The 22,083-nt window shown below is 49.5% G+C and overlaps 1 protein-coding gene across 1 annotated transcript; it reads left to right on the top strand.

Moving 5' to 3' along the window:
- Window positions 1-295: 295 nt before the first annotated feature.
- On the top strand, window positions 296-22,023 carry LOC144720423 (bridge-like lipid transfer protein family member 3B). Its single transcript, XM_078597206.1, has 20 exons — window positions 296-584; window positions 3,480-3,642; window positions 4,408-4,446; window positions 5,302-5,393; window positions 6,168-6,357; window positions 6,983-7,123; window positions 7,313-7,483; window positions 8,282-8,468; window positions 9,259-9,345; window positions 10,219-10,401; window positions 10,821-10,945; window positions 12,520-12,661; window positions 13,257-13,447; window positions 13,827-15,106; window positions 16,405-16,556; window positions 17,081-17,220; window positions 17,799-17,949; window positions 18,347-18,657; window positions 20,181-20,289; window positions 21,073-22,023. The coding sequence occupies exons 1-20, from the start codon at window positions 541-543 to the stop codon at window positions 21,435-21,437; spliced, it is 4,263 nt and encodes a 1,420-aa protein (XP_078453332.1). The 5' UTR covers window positions 296-540; the 3' UTR covers window positions 21,438-22,023.
- Window positions 22,024-22,083: the final 60 nt, after the last annotated feature.

Here is a 22,083-nt window from a genome sequence, read left to right as displayed (position 1 = left end):
TCTTCCTGTCATGTGTCTCCATGTCCCTCTACGTGTCTCCGTCTCCCTTTTATCCCGTGTCTATTTGTACCCCTTGTCTCTGCACACCTCTTGCGTTTGTCGGTGACAATTGGCCCCCCGTATTGTATTGCCTGACTGAGGGGCGCTCTCCCCCCCCCCCCCCCGTTGGTTCCCCCTTTTCCTCCACCACCTCCCCCCCCCCTCAAATTGGGGGATTCCCCCCAAATCCCCCCTCCCCCGAGCTCCCCTAGCCCCTCCCCTCCAACGGGATGTGTACCGGATGCCCCGGAAGTGGTGGCGGGGGATTGTGGGTATCGCGCGTGTCTGTTGGGGTCGCGCCGCCTCGGCCACACGAGACGACCGCGGGTGGCGGTGCAGCTCCCTCCGTGCCGCTGCTGCTGCTACTGCCGCCGCTGCTGCTGATCGTGGGTTTGGGGGGGAGGCGAGGCGAGCCGCTGCTGGAGCCGCGAGCCGCACGGGGATGGCGCTGGGAGGAGAGGCGCGTCGCGTCTCGCAGTGACACCGACGACTCCGCGCACAATGGCGGCGCTCATTAAGAAGCAGATTCTGAAACATCTGTCCAGGTGAGACGCGAGACGCGGGTCCAGGTGAGACGCGGGTCCAGGTGAGACCGGGTCCCGAGACGCTGGTCCGGGACAGTGTGTGGTCCTGAGATTCATACCTAGAGATACGGGCGCTGAGACTCGTGTGAGCGTGTGGTCCAGAGACTCTGTCCAGGTGAGACACGGACCCAGGTTTTGACACCTGTGCAGGTGCACATACACGTGTAGTATACTGCCTCGCTCCAGAGCCCTCTTGCATTATGCACACCTAGGGTGCCTTGTCTGTATTTGTACCATTAACTATTAAGTGGATGGGCGGTGCAGACGTAAATAACCAGGTTTCTATGAGGTAACCAGGTCCCCGTCGAAAATGAGCAATTCCAGTGGGGTTTACATGTGCCAAAATAAAATACCCAAATAGTTTTATTATATAAAAAGTGTTCCACAGCAATTAAGGGGAAAATTAAACGGTATGACCGAAGTGTAGTATGATCACGTCTGTGTTATTGTCACACTCTAAACTACGGTGCGGAATTTAGTTATTTTAATCATGAAAGTGAGGTATATTACGTGTTATTATATAGTCTCCGCATTATTTGTTTTATAACTGCATACTATTTAACATTACTGTTACAGTATTGAATGCGTTTTTAAACACGTACTGTATTCTTTGGTTCTTTCGGTAAAGTCACGTAGATAAAAAAAACATGTAAAAATAAAATAATAAAAGTGAGCGTACTGGCAGTCTATAATGTAGGCTTATTCTGGTTCTTTGAGTAATACAAATAAAATAAGAAATAAACACAAAAACCACGACGTTTCGATCGCAACACAAGCGGTCTACTCAGGGGGCAATGTCAACAATATGCGACGCAGTCTGTCGCCAAACACATCCACAGAGCGGGTTGTGGTCACCTTGGCTTTAGATGTTAAGGTCGGCTCTGTCTACGGACTCTGGACGGAATCTGTTGAGCAGGGCCCATGACCGGCACTGCAGATCGAAGCCAGGAAGGTGATTGGTGGGGTCAGCGATGAGGACCACCGATGAGTTCCACTTTGGTGCACACAGGGTGTCTCTATGGCGAGCGGGTGGCTGGTGGGGGGTCGAACATGTCCAGATGTAAAGCAAGACTTGTATTGGGACAAATCTTCACCATATTGGCCGTTGTTTCCTCACAATGAATGTGAGGGGGAGATGTAATCGAGAATACAATCTGTGTGTTCAATGTAACCAGTTTAGGACTTTCTGTTCCATAAGCGTATTTGGTACCATTAAACTCATATCTTTAATATAATGTTTTTCTCAGTGTTATGCCTAAGGGAAATGCGGAAGATGTTGTAGTTGATAGGATACAGGGCTACTTTTGGCACGCTTCTTCAGTCTCTGCTTGTGCTACACAGTCCTGGCGTCTGTGCCGTGGACCTTCAGGCGTTACTTGTGATTGCCATGTCAGTATTTCAACAATGTGGTCACCTCGGCTACGTAAAGGGTGCGACCCTGGTACCACTGTATACGATTGTGGTGCTGTAAAACTGACGTTGTCTGGCCAAGGGTTAAGGAGGAGGGGCAGGGCTCTGCAACATGGGATGATGTCTCTTGTTTGATAGTGCAGGCTTTGCCATGGTACGGCGATACGCCACAAACCGACGCAGTTGCACTTCACAGGGCCCCCCTTACAAGTCCCATCTTGAAGTCCCACTCCCCTTTGGAGCTGAGCGCCATGACTATAAATAACCTGGATGCAATTCCTCATTAACGGCCACCAGGAAATGGCTACTGTCAGTCCATCACTGTGAGTGGTGCTCACCCCTTATTGAGACGAGGAATGGTAATCCACGCTGCAGCCCCACCAGCCTGCTCACCTGCTCGTGTTTTCTGCTGCTGGATTGGCCAGGTGTTAGATGATGGGGTGCGAGCGATAGGAGTTGTGTTTGAGACTTTGGCATTTCCATCAGGTCCGTCACTCGGCACGGCCCACAAGTCTCGCACTTACTTCTAATCCTGTCGCGTGACCTTGTTTAAAAGTGAAAAGTCAAAGTGATGTCCTGCTCAAACGAGCATTGAGGTGGTGGACATTCTCTCTTTACAGCTCTGAGCCAGTAGTGTAAGTTTCACATTGCTATGGTAGGGTTGAGTCTGTCCATACTACTACTGCTGAATATCCATAGCGGTACCTATTTTATTCACCCTGGAAGGTTGATGGGCTGAGTCAACACCCAAACAAGATTTGAACTTACAACCTTCTGATTGAGAGCTGTTTGTTCTACTGCTGTACTGCTGAGCCACCTGGCTCGATTGTTTATAGGGAGAGAATAACAGTCAATGATTAACAAACGCTAAACAGGATGAGTAGTGATATGATCTACTTTTGTCCATTGTGTTCTGCACTGGCTCTCACCCCTTGTGTATAAGAGGAAAGGCTGCAATGCCCGTCGGTTAATTGCAATGCATTTTGTGCCAATACATTTTTATTTAGGAAGGGAGGATTTTCATATTTGTTGTGCAAAGTGAAAGTCTTACATCTTGATGACTACTGATAATACCATTGGTGCTTTGAGTGGCAAATTTGTGCCAGAAATGTGCCACGTGTATAAGCAAAAATAAAATTGGCTTAACTTGATTTGACCATTGCTCTAGAATGGTCATGAATATATTTGGAGTATCATCATTCATGTAATGAAGGTATTGTGACAGTCGTTGGGAAATTCATCAAACCTTAGTTAACAGCTCTTGTCCTCCAGATAGACTTGACCACCTTCACCATATGATAGTAGAATTTCTACCCCTGGCTTAGGGCTTTAAAGAACAGATGAGCACTGCCTTAAAGAGCAGGAAATAACTTTGACTAGTGACACTATTTACAGTCATCAATTATTTGACCGTGTGTTCTTGGCGTTCGTGTGGGATTTGGGAAGGTTTGCCAAAAACCTGTCGCCAGACAAGATCAATGTGAGCACGCTCAAGGGCGAGGGTCACCTCAGCAACCTGGAGCTCGATGAGTCGGTGATACAGGACGTTCTGGACCTGCCCACGTGGCTGGCAATCACACGCGTCTTCTGCAACCGTGCCGCTGTGCGGGTAAAGTTTACATGCACACACGAGACAACGATCACCCGTGTAGTCTATGCAAGCTTGATCTAGCAACACAAAGGTGTGCATTGGATTGAAAAAAACCTCTTCCAGACCACCAGTGCAAAATAATAGTGATAGTGCAAATCTAGATTGCAAGTGCTGTTTGCGAGCACTTATGAAGGCCGGCACTGCACCTATGAGGGGGTGGCATGGTTAGCAGCAAGCCCTGCCGTGTTTATCTCCCCAATGCTAATATTTGCACACTGGCCAAGGTACTCATTTAAGTCGAGTTGACCAAGGGGAGGGTCCCGACCGGTTAAGATATGCGCCACTGATGATGGCCATGATAAGGATTCAAACTCATATTGTTGGGTTCGTAGCACAGTGTGCTATTACACTATTCTTGTGCAGAATGCACACAAGCACACACACTAGCAGAACCTCACACACTGTTGAAGTTTCAATTGGTTTCCATTTTTCTGATTTTACAATCAACATGTTGTGAAAGTGACGGGAGTCAAATCTAATGACTTTTGCGACAAGATTGGGATGCATATTTACGCGCGATTCCTGCATTAGTTTATGTTTAATGCTTGGTAAATTGTTTATTGACATTTTTGCAACTTAGATGGTTTATTTAGCAACTTTTTGGGGGTACGTTTACTAACTTTACACGTTAAGGAGTCGATGATGCTGTCGCTACACATGCAACAGGCACTCTCTGATACCAACGGATCTGCAACATGTGCTGACCGTGCCTGTTTTTTGCAGATCCAATGGACAAAGCTGAAGACGCATCCAATTTCTCTGGTAAATTATTTATCATCTGTGAATTGCGCTTTGTAATGGATGTATAGTCAATTCAACTAAGTCGCAGACGTACTCTTTGGAGGCAACACATTTATTGATACCAACACAAAGGGGTAACTGCCCCTTTACCAGATAACAACCTATGGTGGTTGACCACCAGGCTAACTACGCTGATTACACTGGGAGTAGCTACAACGGACTGGATCCCGGCTTGGGTCTCTTCTCGGATGTAGAACGTAGAACGTAGATTTTCAGGATAACAACAGCATCGCTGAACCCTGGTCCCTCTGGGAACCCGGTTTATATCCTTACTGGTCGTGGCTGGCTCTGCTCTTGGCCACTACCACCTTCTCAAACCCTCTAGCAGAATATATCGCACGCCGTGCCTCGCTAGAGCCGGCATTACCCAGTGACATCCATGATGTCACTACAGATGTGTCAGATGGTCAGTCATGACTCGAAACACCAAGCAACGCTTATTATTTCTCTGCTTGTTTACTCAGGAAAGCCTCACTGAGTCTCAAGATAATTTTTAAGGAGGGTCCTGCCAAGTTTTCGCAGTAGGGGGGCGATGTTGCTGCTGCGTGTAATCCCAATTGTGTAAATTGCAGGTACTTTTTCAGCATTGTATGTTTTTTAGTTATGGGCGGCATTAAGAGAAATATGAAAAAAACCCATGCAGAACAGGGGGACAGCATACAAACTATAAATAGAAATGTGCCCAAGTGGAATGTTGAAATCAGGTACCTTCTTAATGTGAGACACAAGTGTTACTACTGCGACACACCACCCTGTCGCCCAAACCACGCTGCTGTGTTTACAACAATTAAAACTACGCTGCTCTTTTTCTCACAGTTTCTCGACAAAGTCGAGGTGGAGATGATGACGTGCGAGGAGCCAAGGCGGCCAAACGGGCCCTCGCCCATCGCCACCATCTCAGGGCAAAGGTGAGTTATAGTGCTGGCTAGCCTGTCGTGTGTGACTGCTTTTGATTATAATTTAGAGCATTATTACTCTACTTGTTTACCCAGGAAAGCCTTGGAGTCTCAAGACCCTTTTCCTGGAGGGTTCCACCAAGTCTTTACAATAGGGGGGTGATGTTGCCACTGTGTTTAATCACAATTGAGTAATTTGTAAGTACATTTTCAGCATTGGGATATTTGGCCAATACCAATTACATTGTGTGCGTTTTTAGCAATGCGAAGAAACCAGTAAACCGAATTCGAATCTTATCCTTGAGGAATCTGATGAGTTATGAAGCTGTTGCAGAACAGGGGGAAAACATACAAACTTCATACATTAAGGTTGGCAATTGGATCCAGACCCTTCTTGTCATGAGGCCCGATTGTGACCACTGCGACGCCCTGCCTCCTCCCGCAATGGTTGGGCATAATGTCTTGCACTTCCTGGCACTTGTTGATAAGCGCATCTTGAATTTACTACACGTGATTAAGTACAGAGCTTTTCTCATGCACTCGGATGGATGGCAGAACACCGCTTCCTTCTGTGCAATTAGTTGTATTTGTTTTATTTGTTAAATTTGAGAAGCTTTTCCAGCTCACCCTGAATTATGGATTGTCTGGCTTTGAGAGTTTATAATGTACCATTAATCAGCTGGTAATTAATTCAATGTGCCAGGCATGAGTATCTGATGAATGTGCTGCGCAGTAGGTGCTGGTTCGTAAAAGTGTTTGCTGGGGTGTGTGCATGCGTATCTGCAGTGAGTACGGGTTTGCAGAGAAGGTGGTTGAGGGCATGTCCCTGTCGGTGAGCTCCATCGTGGTCCACGTCCGAGCCCAGGCCTTCAACGCCTCATTCCAGCTGTCGCAGCTCCGCGTCTACAGTGTGAACCCCAACTGGGAGGGCAGTGACCTGCGCTTCACACGCATTCTTGACCCCAACCGCGGACAGGTGATGTAGTGGAGGGCTGCGACACATTTATAAATAACGCGATCTGACCCAAAAACCTTTATTATGAAAAATCTTCATGTTCGCCATAAAATGCATTTCTTGATGCCCCAGTGACTTCTAATGGCCCCCTTATTCTTTTATCAAGAGCTAGCAGTGCAAACGGTGGTTCCGTGTCCCACAGGAGAGTGAATTGAATAACTAATACATCACATTCATTCGAGGCATTAGAGCCGCTATTCTCAACCTGTGTCGCGTGCAAATCTTGGGGAGCACGAAAACTATTTAGGGAAGGCGAAGGCTGCGGCATGAACACTGTGCGGGAGAAGTTTTAAACATGTATGAGGAACGCGTTGGCTAGAGGTGTGAAACTGTGATTGGTGTATTGTGGGAGTGTAACCTTCATTGTGTTTTTGAGACTGGGGGTGGTGGAGGTGGCAGGGATCGGTGGTTTGGTTTGGGGGGCTGCCAAACGAAAAGGTTGAGAACCACTGGATTAGAGGCTTTGAATGAACGTGTAATGTTATTTATAACATCTCCCCATTAAATTAGGAGGGTCTCCAAAATGGATTGGCGTGTATTGTGAATGAATGGCTCGAGTAAACGGTACGCATTGCGGATCGTGCAGGTGCTGACATTTAAGGAGGCCGAGTGGCAGACGTTGCGGATCGAGGTTGACGCCATCCACTCGGAAGAGCAAGAGGCTGCTGCCACGCCGCTGCGACTCATCACCAACCAAGCGCGCCTGCGCATCGTGCTCAAGCGCACCGTAAGCGACGCTCAGCCGATCCCCTCCGTGGCCCATGCACGCCTACAGTAGCTCGTGTAGAGTGCACTCAGCCCATGCAGTTCGCCTGTCGATGACCTGTGTCTTCTCTCTTTGCTCTTCGGATGCCTTGTGTCTTTCCTCTCTCCTTGCATTGTGGGTGACCTGTGGCTTTCCTCTCTCTTTCTGCAGTTGACAGATTGCAATGTGATCTCCTCCAAGCTGACTCTACTGCTGGATGACCTGCTGTGGGTGCTCACCGACTCGCAGCTCAAGGCCGTGGTTAAGTACGCTCAGTCGCTCGCAGAAAGCATCGAGAAGTCTACGCAGCAGCAGAAGAGCCTCGCTTCTCATCGTGTTCAGGTAATGTGCAGCGCTGAATGCATTTAACGAGTCAAAGTTTTAAGAATACATTAAAATGGCGCTTTGCTGTACTTCTGGGTTGTTTGGCACGATGTCTGAGCTTTCGCTCCAGGCACTGGGAGCTTCTCATCTCAGTTTCTGAGCAAGCTCCCAGCATGTGGACAAAAACATCTGCCATTGTGCCGAACAACACACGGCACAACCGTGAACACCTACAGAGTACATGTTTAAATGCTTTAATTCAGTAAAGGTGCCGTTTGAAAACATTTCTGAATGCACAAAGGACCTGGTGCGTAAAACAACGTGAGGTGAAAATATCTTAACGTCATTTAAAGCGGTCGGAAGTTAAGATGACATTTTTTAAAACACGTCATCCTAAAGTGTTGTCTGGCTCAAGATGTAAGTATAAATAATAGATTATGTTTTTTTTAATGCATCCAGTCGCATTGAGTGCCTGTGGTGTTGTGTGTGTACACATGGTGTAGTGATTAGTTGAGTGGTGGTGCAGTGCTAAGTGCACTTCGCAAGAAACCTGGCAACCTCTGGTAATTTCCAGGCCAGGGCTGACATCTATGACAATTATCTCAGCCATTTCTGGGCCTGCTCAATGTCTGCTCAGCCTTTAAATGTGTACCTGGTGCCGTGTCTAAGCATCGGTACCGGGGAGCCAAAGGCAGCTGGGCGTTGTACTGGTCACCCAACCCCCTCGTGTGCCGTGCTCACGAACAGCACTTGCCCCAAAATCCTGTTAAAAGCTACACGTGGGATCTTTGTCTTTGTAAACACGTGTGCGTACAGACGCCAGCAAACCTGTCGCCCGGCAGTCAGTCAAACACCCAGGTGTCGGAGCAGCCTGACCCCAAAGGATACAAGGAGGCGATCAGCTGTTTCTTCGAGCGCCACGACGTCAAAGAGCCGTCGTATCACTCGGTCATCAAGCGACTTGACCTGCACCTGTGTGACGACAACTGTACGGTCAACCAAGGTGGGGCGGCCGTCGTGTGCGGCCCCTGTGCTGTGCACGCCCACATTGCACCTATGCTAAGAGCAAGATTCCCCATTCACTCGCCTTTCACTGGAGTACACACTTCATCACAATTCAGCACAGTTTGTAATTAAGCTGTGACTTTCATCATTGTCGGACATTGTCTATCCACTGCTGGATGAAGGGCTTCCAGCGCCGTCGCCATCCCACAAGGTCCAGTGCTGCTACCTTCCATCCCACTTGTGCATGAACTGATAATCAAGGCTGCTTTAACTTTAGAATATTAAATAATTAAAATGTACACGTCATTATTTTGTTTAATAGTGTATAATTGCCATGTTTTTTGCATGAATAAATCATTTTGCCGAGGTGGCTCAGCGGTAGAACAAGCTGCTCCCAATCGGAATGTTCAAATTAAAATCCTGGTTGGGTACCACTTTGTGTGGAAGTCAACGGTAGTTATCTTATGTACAGGCTAGCAACCTCAATAGGATTGTGGAATTCCCCCCACTGGCTCAGGGTTGTAAACAGGAGATGAGCCGGAAACTCTGACTTCATTTTAGAAATGGTTTCCTCCCAAAGCTAAGACACACAATGTGTTGGCCAAACACCCAAATTCTGAAGTGACCTACAAATGACTCAATTTGGATTACACACAACAGCAGCATTGCCCCGCCTGCAAAAACTTGGCAGGACCCTCCTGAAAGTTATTCTTGAGACTGGGGATTTTCTGGATGGAAAAGCGTCGTAGTAATAATAATTGTTGTACTGTGCATTGCTGTGTGTGAAGAGCCAACCAAGCGCCGGGTTCCCGGTGGGGCCATGCAGCTGACGATCCACCGCCTCACCCTGGACTACTACCCCTACCACAGGGCCGGTGAGCGTGCCTAGCGACAAGTTTCCCGCAGTCGGTTCGGTGCGGGTATTATGGTTGCGGTGACACGATAATACTGTGACGTGCCGTACGGTGAAAGGTGCCACGATAATCACCTCGTCCGCTTTGTCGAATATCGCGGTGTTGTGATTATCGCATTTGGCACTGTCGCTGTTCTTATAAGTCATCGTAGTAGTGGTCATTTAATTATTGTGTAGGTGACAGCTTTGCGATATGAGCATTCTGGATTGTGCAATGATGATAAGACTTTTGGCAGGCTTCTGTTGATTGCACTGTAGTTGAAGAACTTCAGTTATTTATCTGAACTGGATCATACAGAAAAGTTAATTTGAGTGGGAATGAGAACTACTTTTACAATGTTATAGGATATGGATATTGCGATAGTATGTATATCATGACATTAATATATATATATACACATGTCACCGCTGTGCTGTCATGGTCCAGCGGTAATGCAGTTGTCACTTGTTGCAGAGGTTTGTGGTTGGATTCTGGTAGGCAGCCCTGGCTAATGCTGCAGGTGTATTAACCGTAAAATACATTGCCGTCTATTCTTCAGTGGACGTTAAAGACCCTGTGACATTAGTTGAAGAAGACTAAGCAATTGTGTGCCGGCTTGATGGTTCTACTTTAACAAATTTTACATGTTACCCACAAATTACTTGATTGAGAAACAGATCAATTGTCACCCCCTCCTGTGAAAACTTAGCAGGACCCTCCTGAAAAAGACTCCTGAGACCCGGTGAAAGCTTTCTGCCTAAGCAAGCAGAATACAATAGAAATATATTTATCAATGTGTCGTGAAAAGTGATGTGGCAACCGGAGCGGGTATAACTGCGGGTATGTGGCCTGCAGGTCAGCCGTGCGAACACTGGGAGCACTACAACGAGTCTACAGAAGCGCGCATGAAGTGGGCGTCGGGTCTGCTGGAGGAATTCAGGAGTCAAGTGGCACAGCTGAAGGTCGCAGCTGGAGACGCGGGCACCATGCCCCCGAAACTCTGCACCACCAGGTCCCTGTCTGACTTCTCCATCTCAAGTGAGACCCCAACAATGCTACCCTGATCCCTAACCCGAACACCGCCCTACATCCACGGTGATGTAACAGGGGTTGTAGGGTTACCTTGATGAATTGTCCCCAAAGCCCTGGGCGGCAGAGTGGCGCAGTGCTAACGCTTGTGCTATTGATGCCCAGGGCCGTAATATGTGCTCACTTGTGGTAACCGCAACAACTGCAGGATCTGGCAGAGGGCAGGAAAGGTTGGCCGCGAGCAGTGGTGGCATCGGTGGCTTTGGCCACGATGACACCTTTATCCTGATACTCGGCTTATCGAGCTTGGCACGTGAACTATGCAACTTGTTGTCTATGTTGGATCCCCGCCACAGCAAGACGTGGGTTCCGGACATATTTGCTGATGAGTGCGTTTCTGTGTTGGTATTGACCGGGCAATGGCACAGATGACCACAAAGCGGAGGGAGTGAGCAGAGGCATGGGCGCTTCAGCTTCCGCAGCGCAGCCGTCAAACACCAAGCTCCTGTCAAGCTGCCTCGTGCTGCGGGTGGAGGATATCGACGTGTATCAGGTATTCCCCACGCTCCGGTAGAATAAGGAAGGCAGAATACCAGACAATACAAACGAGACGATACAAACTTGGCAAAAAAATATAAATTGCTGAATCAAATCGTGACTTGAAATCATGACAATTCATCGAGTCCCCCAGCAAGTGAATGGTTGCGTACTTACTGCGCAGCCAACGCTTACACCGTTGGCCAGGGTGCACTGCGTTCCCACACGTGCAATCTCCTCCTGTGTAGATCTGACACCATGTAACGTTCAATCTTAATTTTAGAACTTTCGTGACTGCAGGAATTATTATTTGGTTCTTTCGGTTAAGTCACGTCTAAAGATAAAATAATAAATTAAATTAAATAATAGAATACGACGTTTCGATTGCAACACAAGCAATCATCATCAGGTATAATGAAATAGCGACATAATATCTAACCAGAAAACTATAGACAGACATATTAGCAGACAGATATCACAAGATACATACATAGCGAGAGCAACACAGGTGACAGAGAGGGGTGATTGTCTCTGTGGGGTGGCCTTAAATAGACAGAGGGGGGGCGGAGGCAGAGAGAGGGAGGGGGGTTAGAAAAAATTAGCATATCAATGAGTGGTCCAAAAGAAAACGTGGTGCTGCGAGTACGATGGCACAGCAAGCATTACATTACATTTCGATATTTTACTAGGTTATTTAATTTTAGTGTGTCTTTCTCCTGATTTTCAGGCTTGCTTGCTGTGCCATCGTACTCGCAGCACCACGTTTTCTTTTGGACCACTCATTGATATGCTAATTTTTTCTAACCCCCCTCCCTCTCTCTGCCTCCGCCCCCCCTCTGTCTATTTAAGGCCACCCCACAGAGACGATCACCCCTCTCTGTCACCTGTGTTGCTCTCGCTATGTATGTATCTTGTGATATCTGTCTGCTAATATGTCTGTCTATAGTTTTCTGGTTAGATATTATGTCGCTATTTCATTATACCTGATGATGATTGCTTGTGTTGCAATCGAAACGTCGTATTCTATTATTTAATTTAATTTATTATTTTATCTTTAGACGTGACTTAACCGAAAGAACCAAATAAAAATAATAATAATAACCATGTAACGTGTCCCGCTCACAAACAGCAGGAAGGCACGACTCCCATCATGCGTGCGTGTCCTGACTATGGGCCATATTATCGTCGAGTCCATCAACTCAAAAGTTGACGGTGTGGCCATCCCAGCAGGCCTAAACAATAATAGTGCCACACGTTCATCTCCATTGAGTTGGTGGATGAGACACGGCTGAGAGCACCATACCTGCAAGGTGGTGGTCACATGACGTGCACGCAAGGCACGATGGGAGTAGGGCCCTCCTGCTGTTTGTGAATAGTACCCCTGTGCGCGCTATTTAAATTTGTTCCCAGTTGGCACACGTTCTGCTGCGCTGGTTTTTCTCATCTTTCATGGAAAGAATTGGATTTGAAGATCCTGCCTGTTGTGTGCATTGTTGCCAGTGTAGTGTGTGTACACAAGCCCTCTCACCCTTGTGGTATTTGATGAATGTTTGTGTTTCAAACAATAGTTCTTGACGTGTGTATTTGCAGGTATCCACGGCTGACATGAGACAGGGCACCCCTCAAAAGCTGCTCTCCTGTAATAAAAAGGCACTGTTTCTGCCACCCGAGATGTCAGCCATCCACATGGAATTTACCGACTACTACTTCCCGGAGGAGAGGCAGTTTCCCAGTAAGCTTTTGCCTTTGCCTGTTCACCACTACGTCGCTCTTGCTCAGCTCTGCATGGCACTGGTGTACTGGTTAGAAAGTGATGCGTTTGTGCAACTTGTTCTTACACTGTAAAGAAGACAACTTGGCACACCTTTACACGAAATATTGTGCTGTGTTAATGTACATTTTCGTATGTGCTTGTACATTGTATGCAACATTCATGATTGGCCATGGTCAATCCACTGCAGGATGAAGGCCTCTCCAAACTGATGCCGCCTCTTCCGTTCCTGCGATGTAACAATCCACCCAGCACCTGTACAGAAATGGATTTTGTCGGTCCGTCCCCTAGCTGGACATACTATTGGACACGATTCCTTCCTTAGCTGGCACTCCGTTATTATTCTTCACCACTGCCCATCATCCCTCCTAGCATGTGACCTCCAAACCCATTTTGACTACAGTGTGCATGATCTCGTTAACCTACATTATATTTTCTAATCCATGTGTTCCTCTTTTTGTCTCTGTGAAATTCCAAGCATGCATATCTCTCCACGCTTTGTTTGCACACTTCTAAATGTTTTTTCCCGTACTCAAGCCTATGCAACTGTTTTCAGTCCCCAGTTCCAACCTATACGTGCAGCTGAACGCCCTGCAGTTCACCATGGATGCACGCAGCATCCTGTGGATGAACCGCTTCATGCTGGACGTCAACCAGAGCCTGGAGCACTTCAAGGCCCTGCAGGGTGCGGAAGAGGTGCACCCTGCGGAGCACATCGACATCCGTGTGGATGGCCTCATGCTCAAGGTGATCCCAACACGACCCCGAATGACGGTGCCACTTATGCGGCAGGGTGGCACGGTGGCGCCGCTTGTGCCTCAGCAGGAAGGGGCCGGGGCGCTGGGTTCGATTCCAGACTCGAGCACCTTTCTGTGTAGAGTTATTTTTATTTTCTCCTGTCCTGAATGGGTTTCCTCGGGTTTCCGGTTTCCGCCCATAGCTAAAAAACACACAAACATCCCAATGCTGAAAAATTTCCTGCAAATGACTCAGTTGAAATGACATAGCAATATTGCTCGCTTATTGCTCGCCACTGCAGAAACTTGGCGGCACCCTCCTGAGAGAGTCTTGAGACTCGGTGAGGCTTTCCTGGGTAATGCATCTTCTTTCCTGTGTCGTCGTTTAGGTTGTCTTTCCAGCGGAAAAGGTTGTAGAGCAGCCCGGGCGACCGCACGCAATCTCCCTTCAGATCTCCGACATGGTCACTACCAATGTACGCCACGGCCTCAATTGCCAGCGCTCCGATCTCAAACATATCCTCACGCGATTCCAAGAGTCGAACTTTTACCACGGCGACTTCACTAGCTTTCCCAAATCGGCGGAAAGCGTGCACAGCGTGAGTCCCATGTTTTGGCGCCATGCAGAAGGGATGGACACCAAGCTGTACCGCATCGAGCGGGACGACGTGGCAGCAGACCTAACCCGCGACGCACTCAAGACCCACGCGTCCGGCGACGTGTGGGCCATGCACCTGTCGCAGTTCTGGGTGGACTACGAGGGGCGAGGACGCCCGCTGGGATGCGTCGACTCTTTCCCCGTCACCCTGTGGCTCTGCCGGCCCCTTCTGAACTCTTGCGACGCCACGAAAAGCGCTGGAGTGTCCGCCGGAGGGCAGGTCACCGCCGCCGCCCGAGAGCGCGGTGCGACGGAGCGACCGCGAAGACGCCCGGAGGAGGATGGGAGCTCTCCGGAGTCGGGGGGGGGATCCAGCCCGGGCACGGAAGAGGGCGCCGGCACGTTCCCACAGGCGGATCTTCACGTGTTGATGTACAGCCCGGCGCACGTCAGCGCCCAAATCAGCCATCTGCAGTACGTGTTCTTGCTGCGCCTTCAGCAGGCCTTGCTATGCCTGCAGGAGCAGGTGCGAGAAGACCACCAGAGCATGACGGGGGTGCCGCCACAGCACGGGAGCGTGAGTCTCGCCGTGCTGGTGCCCAGCGCGGAGGTGGCACTGCTTCTGTTGCCTGCCCCGGAACCGGCGCCCAGCAGCAAGGGCCACACCTCTGAGAGCACCAGCTTGTCAGGGTCCGACATCTCGCCGGGAACCGGTGGCTTCAGAAGCCGGGGAAAGAGTGACGCCGATTCCGGTGCCAGTGGCGATAGGGCAGGAGACCGCACGTTCTGCGATGCGCCGGACCTCTTGTGCTCCCCGACACCCGAAGAGGTTGACGGGGGTATGTCGAGCGAGACGGACCCTCTCCATGCCCACAATAGCACCAGCGTGCACCTGGCCAGCAACAGCCCGTCGTTTGGTCAGAGTGTGGAGGAGCTGGCCACCTCGCAGCGCCTGCAGACCGACATTGTGAACGCCTTAACCATCACCAAGGACAAAACCAAGGACGCCTTCATCATCACCAAGGTGGCGCTGAACTCCACCATGCAGAAGATTGGCCTCTCCACAAGCCGGTAAGATATCATTGTTCACTGAACACGTAGGTTTTCGCAGACAATCCTGTGATTCATAATTGATTATTGGATTAGGCCGCATGATTTTCTGGCCACAATCCGTGTCACCCTAACAACCCTGGAATGATTTCCCGGATCTTGTCCTGATGTGTCGCTTAGTTCAAATGTTTTTTTTGAGAATTGTTCTTCAGTTTACCGATGGGCTGAAATGACATTAGATGCTTGTACATGTGGGAGAGTCTTAATGACACAAATTTGATCGGATCATTACGTGGCCTAACCCAAAGAACAATTATGATTCATGATATAATTGTGTTTGCTTTTTCCTGCTCAGCCACATGCACAACAACAACTGCTGCCATTCGTCACTTGAGACATGACCACTGCACTTGTGCCAGGATCGATGCCACATGCACACATACACACACTCAAATCTTAACGACCTCCATTGACCTTGCATTCCTTCAATCCGCTGACCCAGAATCTATTTGAATGCAACCGTTGCTGTAATAATTAACTCGAGTCCACAGGCCCGTCAGTGTTGCCCTTGTGGTTTTGTTTTTGTTAATACGTTAACCTTCCCCATCGTAAATGCCCTTTGCCCATTGAAGAGTTTACTTGCAGTCAATTTATATTGGTGTGTGTTTATTCTCGTGATGTTGTTCGTTCTGGTGTACGTCTTTAATTACCTTATGGCTCATTACATCTAAACAGTCACCTTGAAATACGTAATTTGCTTTGTGTTATCTCTCCATTTTATTTGTATGGCCATCATGACCCAGTTGGCCTTGTAAAGTATCCCATGTAGGCCCAACTTCTTACCTGGTAAAATAAACTCTGACACTGTCAGTGCATGTAATTGGCAAATGCTTACTTGGAATCAAAGTAGTTTATTTGAAATTATATGAGATTAAAGGGTAATTTTTACAACCAATAGTTTTTTTTAGGCTGTGCTGTCATACGTGCTGATGTACATGGCATGTGTGCGCAGGGAGTGGGGGTGCAGTGGTGAGCACACTACTATGATCTCGACGACTCAAATTCGATTCCCGCTCATGGCCAACACCAGTGACAATTATCTGAACTGGTCCTGGGCCTCCCCTAGGTCGACTCAGCCTCGAATTAGCACCTGGTGCAATGTGTAAAACATCGCGACTAGGAAGACAAAGGCGGCCAGGTGTGGTGTTGGCCACCCACCATCTCCTCTTGTGCCGTGCCGGCCTTCATAGATGCTCGCTCAGAGGAATTGCCCCAGCAATCTGTTAAGGGCTATCCGGGGTATCTTTGTCTGTGCACAGAGAAAGCACAGGCAGACAACACATGGAGCCGAGCATGTCCATGAGCAAGCTAAGCGGAGAGTGTGGCGAGGGCATGGAGGAGGACTCCATCTCGGTGGACAGCGATGGCTCGGACAACTTCATCGTCTTACACATGGACACCCCTGCACGAGGTGGTGGAGGCTTTCCTCTATGGCCTTCGGCTGAGTCCTTGTCTCCTGGGCTCATACACTCCTCCCTCTTCCGCTTTGCGTTCTGTTTATAACTCTTTCCCACACTCATTTACCCGAGAAAGCCTCACTGAGTCTCATAACTCTTCGGGAGAGTCCTGCCAAGTTTTTTTCAGTTGGTGGCGGTGTTGCTAAGTGAAAATCACAATTGAGTAATTTGCAAGTAGCTATTCAGAATTGGGATGTTTGGCTAATAACAGTTAGATTGTGTCTTTTTTTAGCTATCGGAGGAAACCGCAGAACCGATGGGAAACCCATGTAGAGCAGGGGAAGAACGTACCCATTCCACACACAAATGTGCCCGAATCAGGAATTGAACCAAGGCTCCGTCTTGTTGTGCGGCACGAGTGTTACCACTGCGCCACCCTGCCACCCAGCGTTTCGTCCCCTCTCACCCTTTCACCAGGCTACGCCGACTCGGGAGACACAAACATTGAGAGAGATTTCCTTGTATGCGGCGGTTGCAGATAAAATGTTGGGCGGATTGACCGATGGGGGGGGGCACCTCCAGAGCCCAGCAGAGAGCGCCGACGGAGCCCTGGGACGACCGTCCCCGGAGCCCAGCAGCTCCACTTCGTGGAACGAAGGCGACCCCGTCAGAGACCTGGTAACGAGCTGCCCCTTCCCTTTACAACCCTCGTGGCCACTCGCACGGACGGTTGCGAGTTCAAATCCCAGTTAGGGGTTGACTCGGCCCTTCGTCCTGTGGGTACGATAACACGAGTACCAATTCGTGGGGAAGTGAACGATGATTGTCCTCTGGGTAGACACGCCCCCACCATGGCAACGTGGAGTTACCACCACTGGCTTCGTGCTGTGAATGGCAGATGAGCACAACATCATTCCCTTTGTAGCAATAAATTACTAACTTGTTTACATTCAAGTTTCATTTGTTTAACCATGTGGGACCTTCGATTTCTCACCTCCGATTAGCACGATTGGTTGCATACGGTGCAAAAGAAGTTCTACATACAGACCCAAGAGACCAGGACTGTCTCGTTTGCAAAAGTGGTCCGCATCACGACAAAGCTAAATGTTAAATCGCAATGTAATGCAATCGCCACAGATACCTGCACGCCTCCTTACGCACCTACGGTTGCATGCACGAAGCGGCCCCTGCCCAACACGCGGTCGTACGCACCCTCACTGGTGGGCGCTCCCCATGCCCTGTGCCTGGCACCGCAGGCCTCGGTGATGCTGCTGCACGTGCAAGCGTTGGAGTGCAGCGTGGACGCGTTGGAGGGCCGCTCTACTGTCGCTCTGCAGCTCCGCGGCGTCCGCTGCGAACAGCTGGGCAACGTCAGCGCCAAACAGTACCTGAGCGCCCGCAGTGCCAGTGAGTGTGTGTGGCGGGGAGTGTGGTGGTGGCCGTTACATCAATTTTGTGGATGGACAGATTCGTGAAGGAGGCTTGTTGTGTGCTTTAGATATTCTGTTATAAATGGCAACGCAACCAGGGCCCTGGCCCACACTCCTACAGCTGTGGCCATGAGCTGGGATGATTAAACTCCATTCATCGAGGTCGGCAGGCGGCTCAGATGTCGGGAGCGCTGAGCCGGCACCACTGAGGACCTGGGTTCGAATCCAGGTGGCCTGCTGGGGATAGTCAAGTAATTAACCAGAAAAATTGGTAGATAAATCGATTTCTCAATTGGATGGCCCGGCTCGACTGTGGATGACATTTGTTACCGTGCACGCTTTCATTGACTCCTGCTGCTGCGGTGTTCGTTCAGGCTCGGGGGCACGGAGCGCGTCGGGAGGCACGCGGGGACCCGGGGAGCCCCCTCAGATCACGCTGCGCCTGGAGAGCCGGCTCGCTGACGACAGCGAGGCCCTCTCGCTCTCCGCGATGTCTCCGGCCACCGGCCCCCGCAACCTCCCCGTCCCCGTGCGAGACCTCCTGCAGTGCCACGTGCGGGCCGTGTCTGCGTCTCTGTCCACGTCCTATCTCTCCAATTTGGGCTACTTCGTGGAGGATGAGCTCATCCCAACCGAGGTCCTGCCGCTGGTGCTGAGCGTCTGTGACTGCAGCATCACCATCAGGGTCAGCGCATGATGATTTTTATTATTATTTCTGTCGGTGAAATGGCCAAGTGGTAGCATGTTCGCTGCTCGTTAAATATCCCATGACATTCGAAAAAGAGAAGGCTGTGTGTGCCGGAAGTCATGGTCCAGATTGTTTTATTTTGAAACATTACACCACTAATTGTTTCATTTGAATAACAAAGACAACATTGTTTTTACTCTAATTCCTGTTTGGCTGATCTCTGTCATCATGAGGTCCCCTAAGAGAGAAAAGGAAACTCCAGCTGGACACTGGAATGGTTGAAATGCGATGTCAGGCGCTTTGAGATACTGGGCATTGAAGTTTGAGTTTTTAGCTTGTTTTATTTAACCAGATTGCAACTCTCATCTCAATTATTCCAATGTCCAGCTGGAGTTTCCTCTTCTTTCTTAGGGGACCCCCTGATGATGACAGCTCCCCCTGTGAGGTGCAAGGCACTGCAGCACATGGACGTGCGGTCAGGGGAGGCAGGGGAGGCAGGGGAGGCAGAGCCTCACCTGCCATACTCCAATGAAAATAGCTGTTACGAAAAGTAAAAAAATTATCAAATCAAATAAATATTAAGATTTTTCCACTGATCTGTATTATAAATGTCATTTCTGTACGATTCCAAAAAATGTTATCGTCAAAATCGCCAAATTTGTGGAGCTCCGCAGCAAATACAGGAAGAGACGAGAGGTGAGGCAGCGATACGCTCAACCTCCCCTCTGATTGCGCAACCCCTCGGTAACTGGATGTAGCGCGGGCAATAAGCGCGTGCCGGTTGCCATCTCAGTATGTCACCAATGTAATGTTTGTAGACCCCTTCATTTCATGTCCCCACCTTCCATACTCCAGGTAACTTATTTCACGTACGTGTATACAGATATTTAGGCTCGCTGGTCTCGTCATGAAACTGCAATGAAAAAGCACCAGGGTAGGCAGCTATCACATCTGCCTCACTGAGGGGGATGTGTCTGACACGCCCCCTCAGTGAGGCCACGCCCCCCTCCGTGAGGCCCCGCCCCCCTTGGTGTGTGAATCTGCCTCCCCAGCCATTGACCTCACCACACGTCACTGCTGCAGCACCAACCTGCAAGCGGCCATTCGTCTATTAGTGCGGGAGATGTTTACGTTTCAAGATTATTTTGTTTACTCAAGTAGAAACTCGAGAGAGCCAGGAGTGTCTCATTTGCAAGAGTGACCAGAATGACAAAATGAATCACTTGAAAACTAGTAGAACAATCAAGCAAATGGAAATCGGTGCAAAGTCAACTAAATTAAATTAGAGCATAAACAACCGTGAACACAGTGCAGATACCTAATCAATATTTAACAATATATATTCCCAGTAATATAATTTGGCTCAGACAATTACATTTTTAAGCAACATTGAAATTAAACCACGGAAACATTAAGTTATACTTGCGGTGATAATTGCAATTGTACATAAAGAGACGAGGGCCTTGTCAAATATCCACACTCCCAAAACGAGTGAAGATCCCTCTCGTTGTCTTTTCCAGGATGACGGCCCATCTATGAACGTGGCCTCCCCAGGCCCCGTGCCCGTGAACGTTGCCATCTCGCACGTGTCCATCCAACGCGGCCCCGACGGTGTCTTCTGCATCTCGGGTACCGGCGTCTGTGCACGCGGACCTCGCTGTCACGCACCGCACACCGCCACCGCTATCGTCATCACAGTCACTTTGACCGCTTTGTTATACAAATGACCGGTCAGGTGGTTAAGCGTTCGGGCGAGTTGCTCGCAATCTGAAGCTTGCGAGTTCAAATCCTGATTGGGGGGGGGGGGGGGTTTACTCAGTCCATCATCACGCAGGGGTTGTTCAAATAAGTACCGCATTATGGGGAGATCGACGGTGATTCTATAGACTCGTACCCTTCGTAGGAATGTGGAACTCCTGCCACTGAAGTGAGGCTGTACGCAGGGAATGAGCGCCGCCTCAACGTTGGTTTCATCACAAATGACTGGTTGGACTCGCACTGCTGTTATCACCACAGCTGCTTTCAGCTGTATCGTTACAAATGACTCGATTTGGGCCTCACAGCAAGTAGGGACTTGGGTTCGATTCCCAAATTAAGTGCTTTTCAGTGTGTAGCTTGTACGTTCTCCCCCTGTTCTGTGTAGGAGTACCTCTGGGTTTTCTGAATTCCTCCCGTAGCTTAAAAAAGACATACAATGTAACTGGTGTTGGCCAAACAGCCTATTGCTGCTGAACGATTACTTGCAATTTACTCAGTCGGGATCACACACAGGAGCAACATCGCCCCCTGCTGCAAAAAACTTGATAGGACCATCTTGAAAAAGAGACTTGAGACTGTTGGATAAACAATAATTGCATCCTATCTGTTGTGACGACTGCATGTTCCCTACTGCTGTGTGTGTATGTGCTACAGGGGGGCCAGGAGAGGGGCCCAGCAGTAGTCACGCCTGCCTGCTCTGCACGGCCTCAGACCAGAGCCTTGGGGGCCACGTTGGCGCTCAAGGTGCCGCCGCCCGTCGATTGAAGGAAGGAAGGGGGAACGGAAAGACGGATCGCGACGGCGAGACGGAGTCTGGGCAGGGGAGGCCAGATGAGACTCGCGAGGCGGCGGGGCGTCGGGGCCATTCCGCCGGGGATGAAGACGACGAGGCGGAAAATCTGAAGCGGCGGCTCGCGGCCACCAACTTGGCGTTGGCGGAAGCGAAGGCCGAGGTGGAGTCGCTGCGACACGAGCTCTGTCGCTTACGGAGAGAGTCCCTGGGGAGACCGTGTTCATGAGGGCGCGCGAGGGCTCGTGCACCGGGGCGCGTGCGTGTGTAATGTGAATGTACAGAATGCACGGCGGGTATGAACTGAGCGTTTAATTCAAGGCTACTTCAGGGGCTGCACTGCATACACACAAAGAGGACGTCGACACGTTGGAAACGTTGCGTAGCCAACACTGTGCGGCTGGGTAGAGCATTCTCGGTAGAATTGCTTTGTTTGACATAAACATAAGCGCACATTCACCTCATTGTTCCCTAGGTATATGCGGCGGTGGCACTAGAGCCCCAAGCACAATGTGTGTGTGCGTGCGTGCGTGTCGCCATCTCTCATTGCTTAGCACTTGTTGCATAGCTACATGCAGGATGGGGGGGGGGTATACGTGAGGTGGCCCAATGTGCAATACACAGCGGCGTGGCGAGCAGTTGTCGTACCTCCGAGGTGGATTCAAAACATAAAGCACCTGCCATTGCAATTTTTTTCCCCAGCACTGCAGGTTAATATTTTTTAATGTTTTATTGTAATTGAAGGTCTCTAACGCGCAGTAAATTAAGGTGCAAAGATGTTGCGATAGTGAATAGAAAATAAAATTGAAGCAGAACGTTTGCACGCCGTGTTAAGTTCGGGGTGTCCGCGCCACCTTGGGCAGTGCACTGCACGA

Source organism: Lampetra planeri, chromosome 8 (assembly GCF_965212315.1).
Source record: "Lampetra planeri chromosome 8, kcLamPlan1.2.h2, whole genome shotgun sequence".
Classification (NCBI taxonomy): Eukaryota; Metazoa; Chordata; class Hyperoartia; order Petromyzontiformes; family Petromyzontidae; genus Lampetra; species Lampetra planeri.
This window is presented reverse-complemented; position numbering and strand designations above follow the sequence as displayed.

What these genes read in the sequence shown, in the direction of transcription:
- LOC144720423 (XM_078597206.1), top strand. Translation starts at nt 541, where the DNA reads ATGGCGGCGCTCATTAAGAAGCAGATTCTGAAACATCTGTCCAG. An exon ending in AGACGCATCCAATTTCTCTG is followed by an intron (nt 4,447 to 5,301) that starts GTAAATTATTTA and finishes TTTTTCTCACAG; the next exon opens with TTTCTCGACAAAGTCGAGGT. An exon ending in CAACTGTACGGTCAACCAAG is followed by an intron (nt 8,469 to 9,258) that starts GTGGGGCGGCCG and finishes CTGTGTGTGAAG; the next exon opens with AGCCAACCAAGCGCCGGGTT.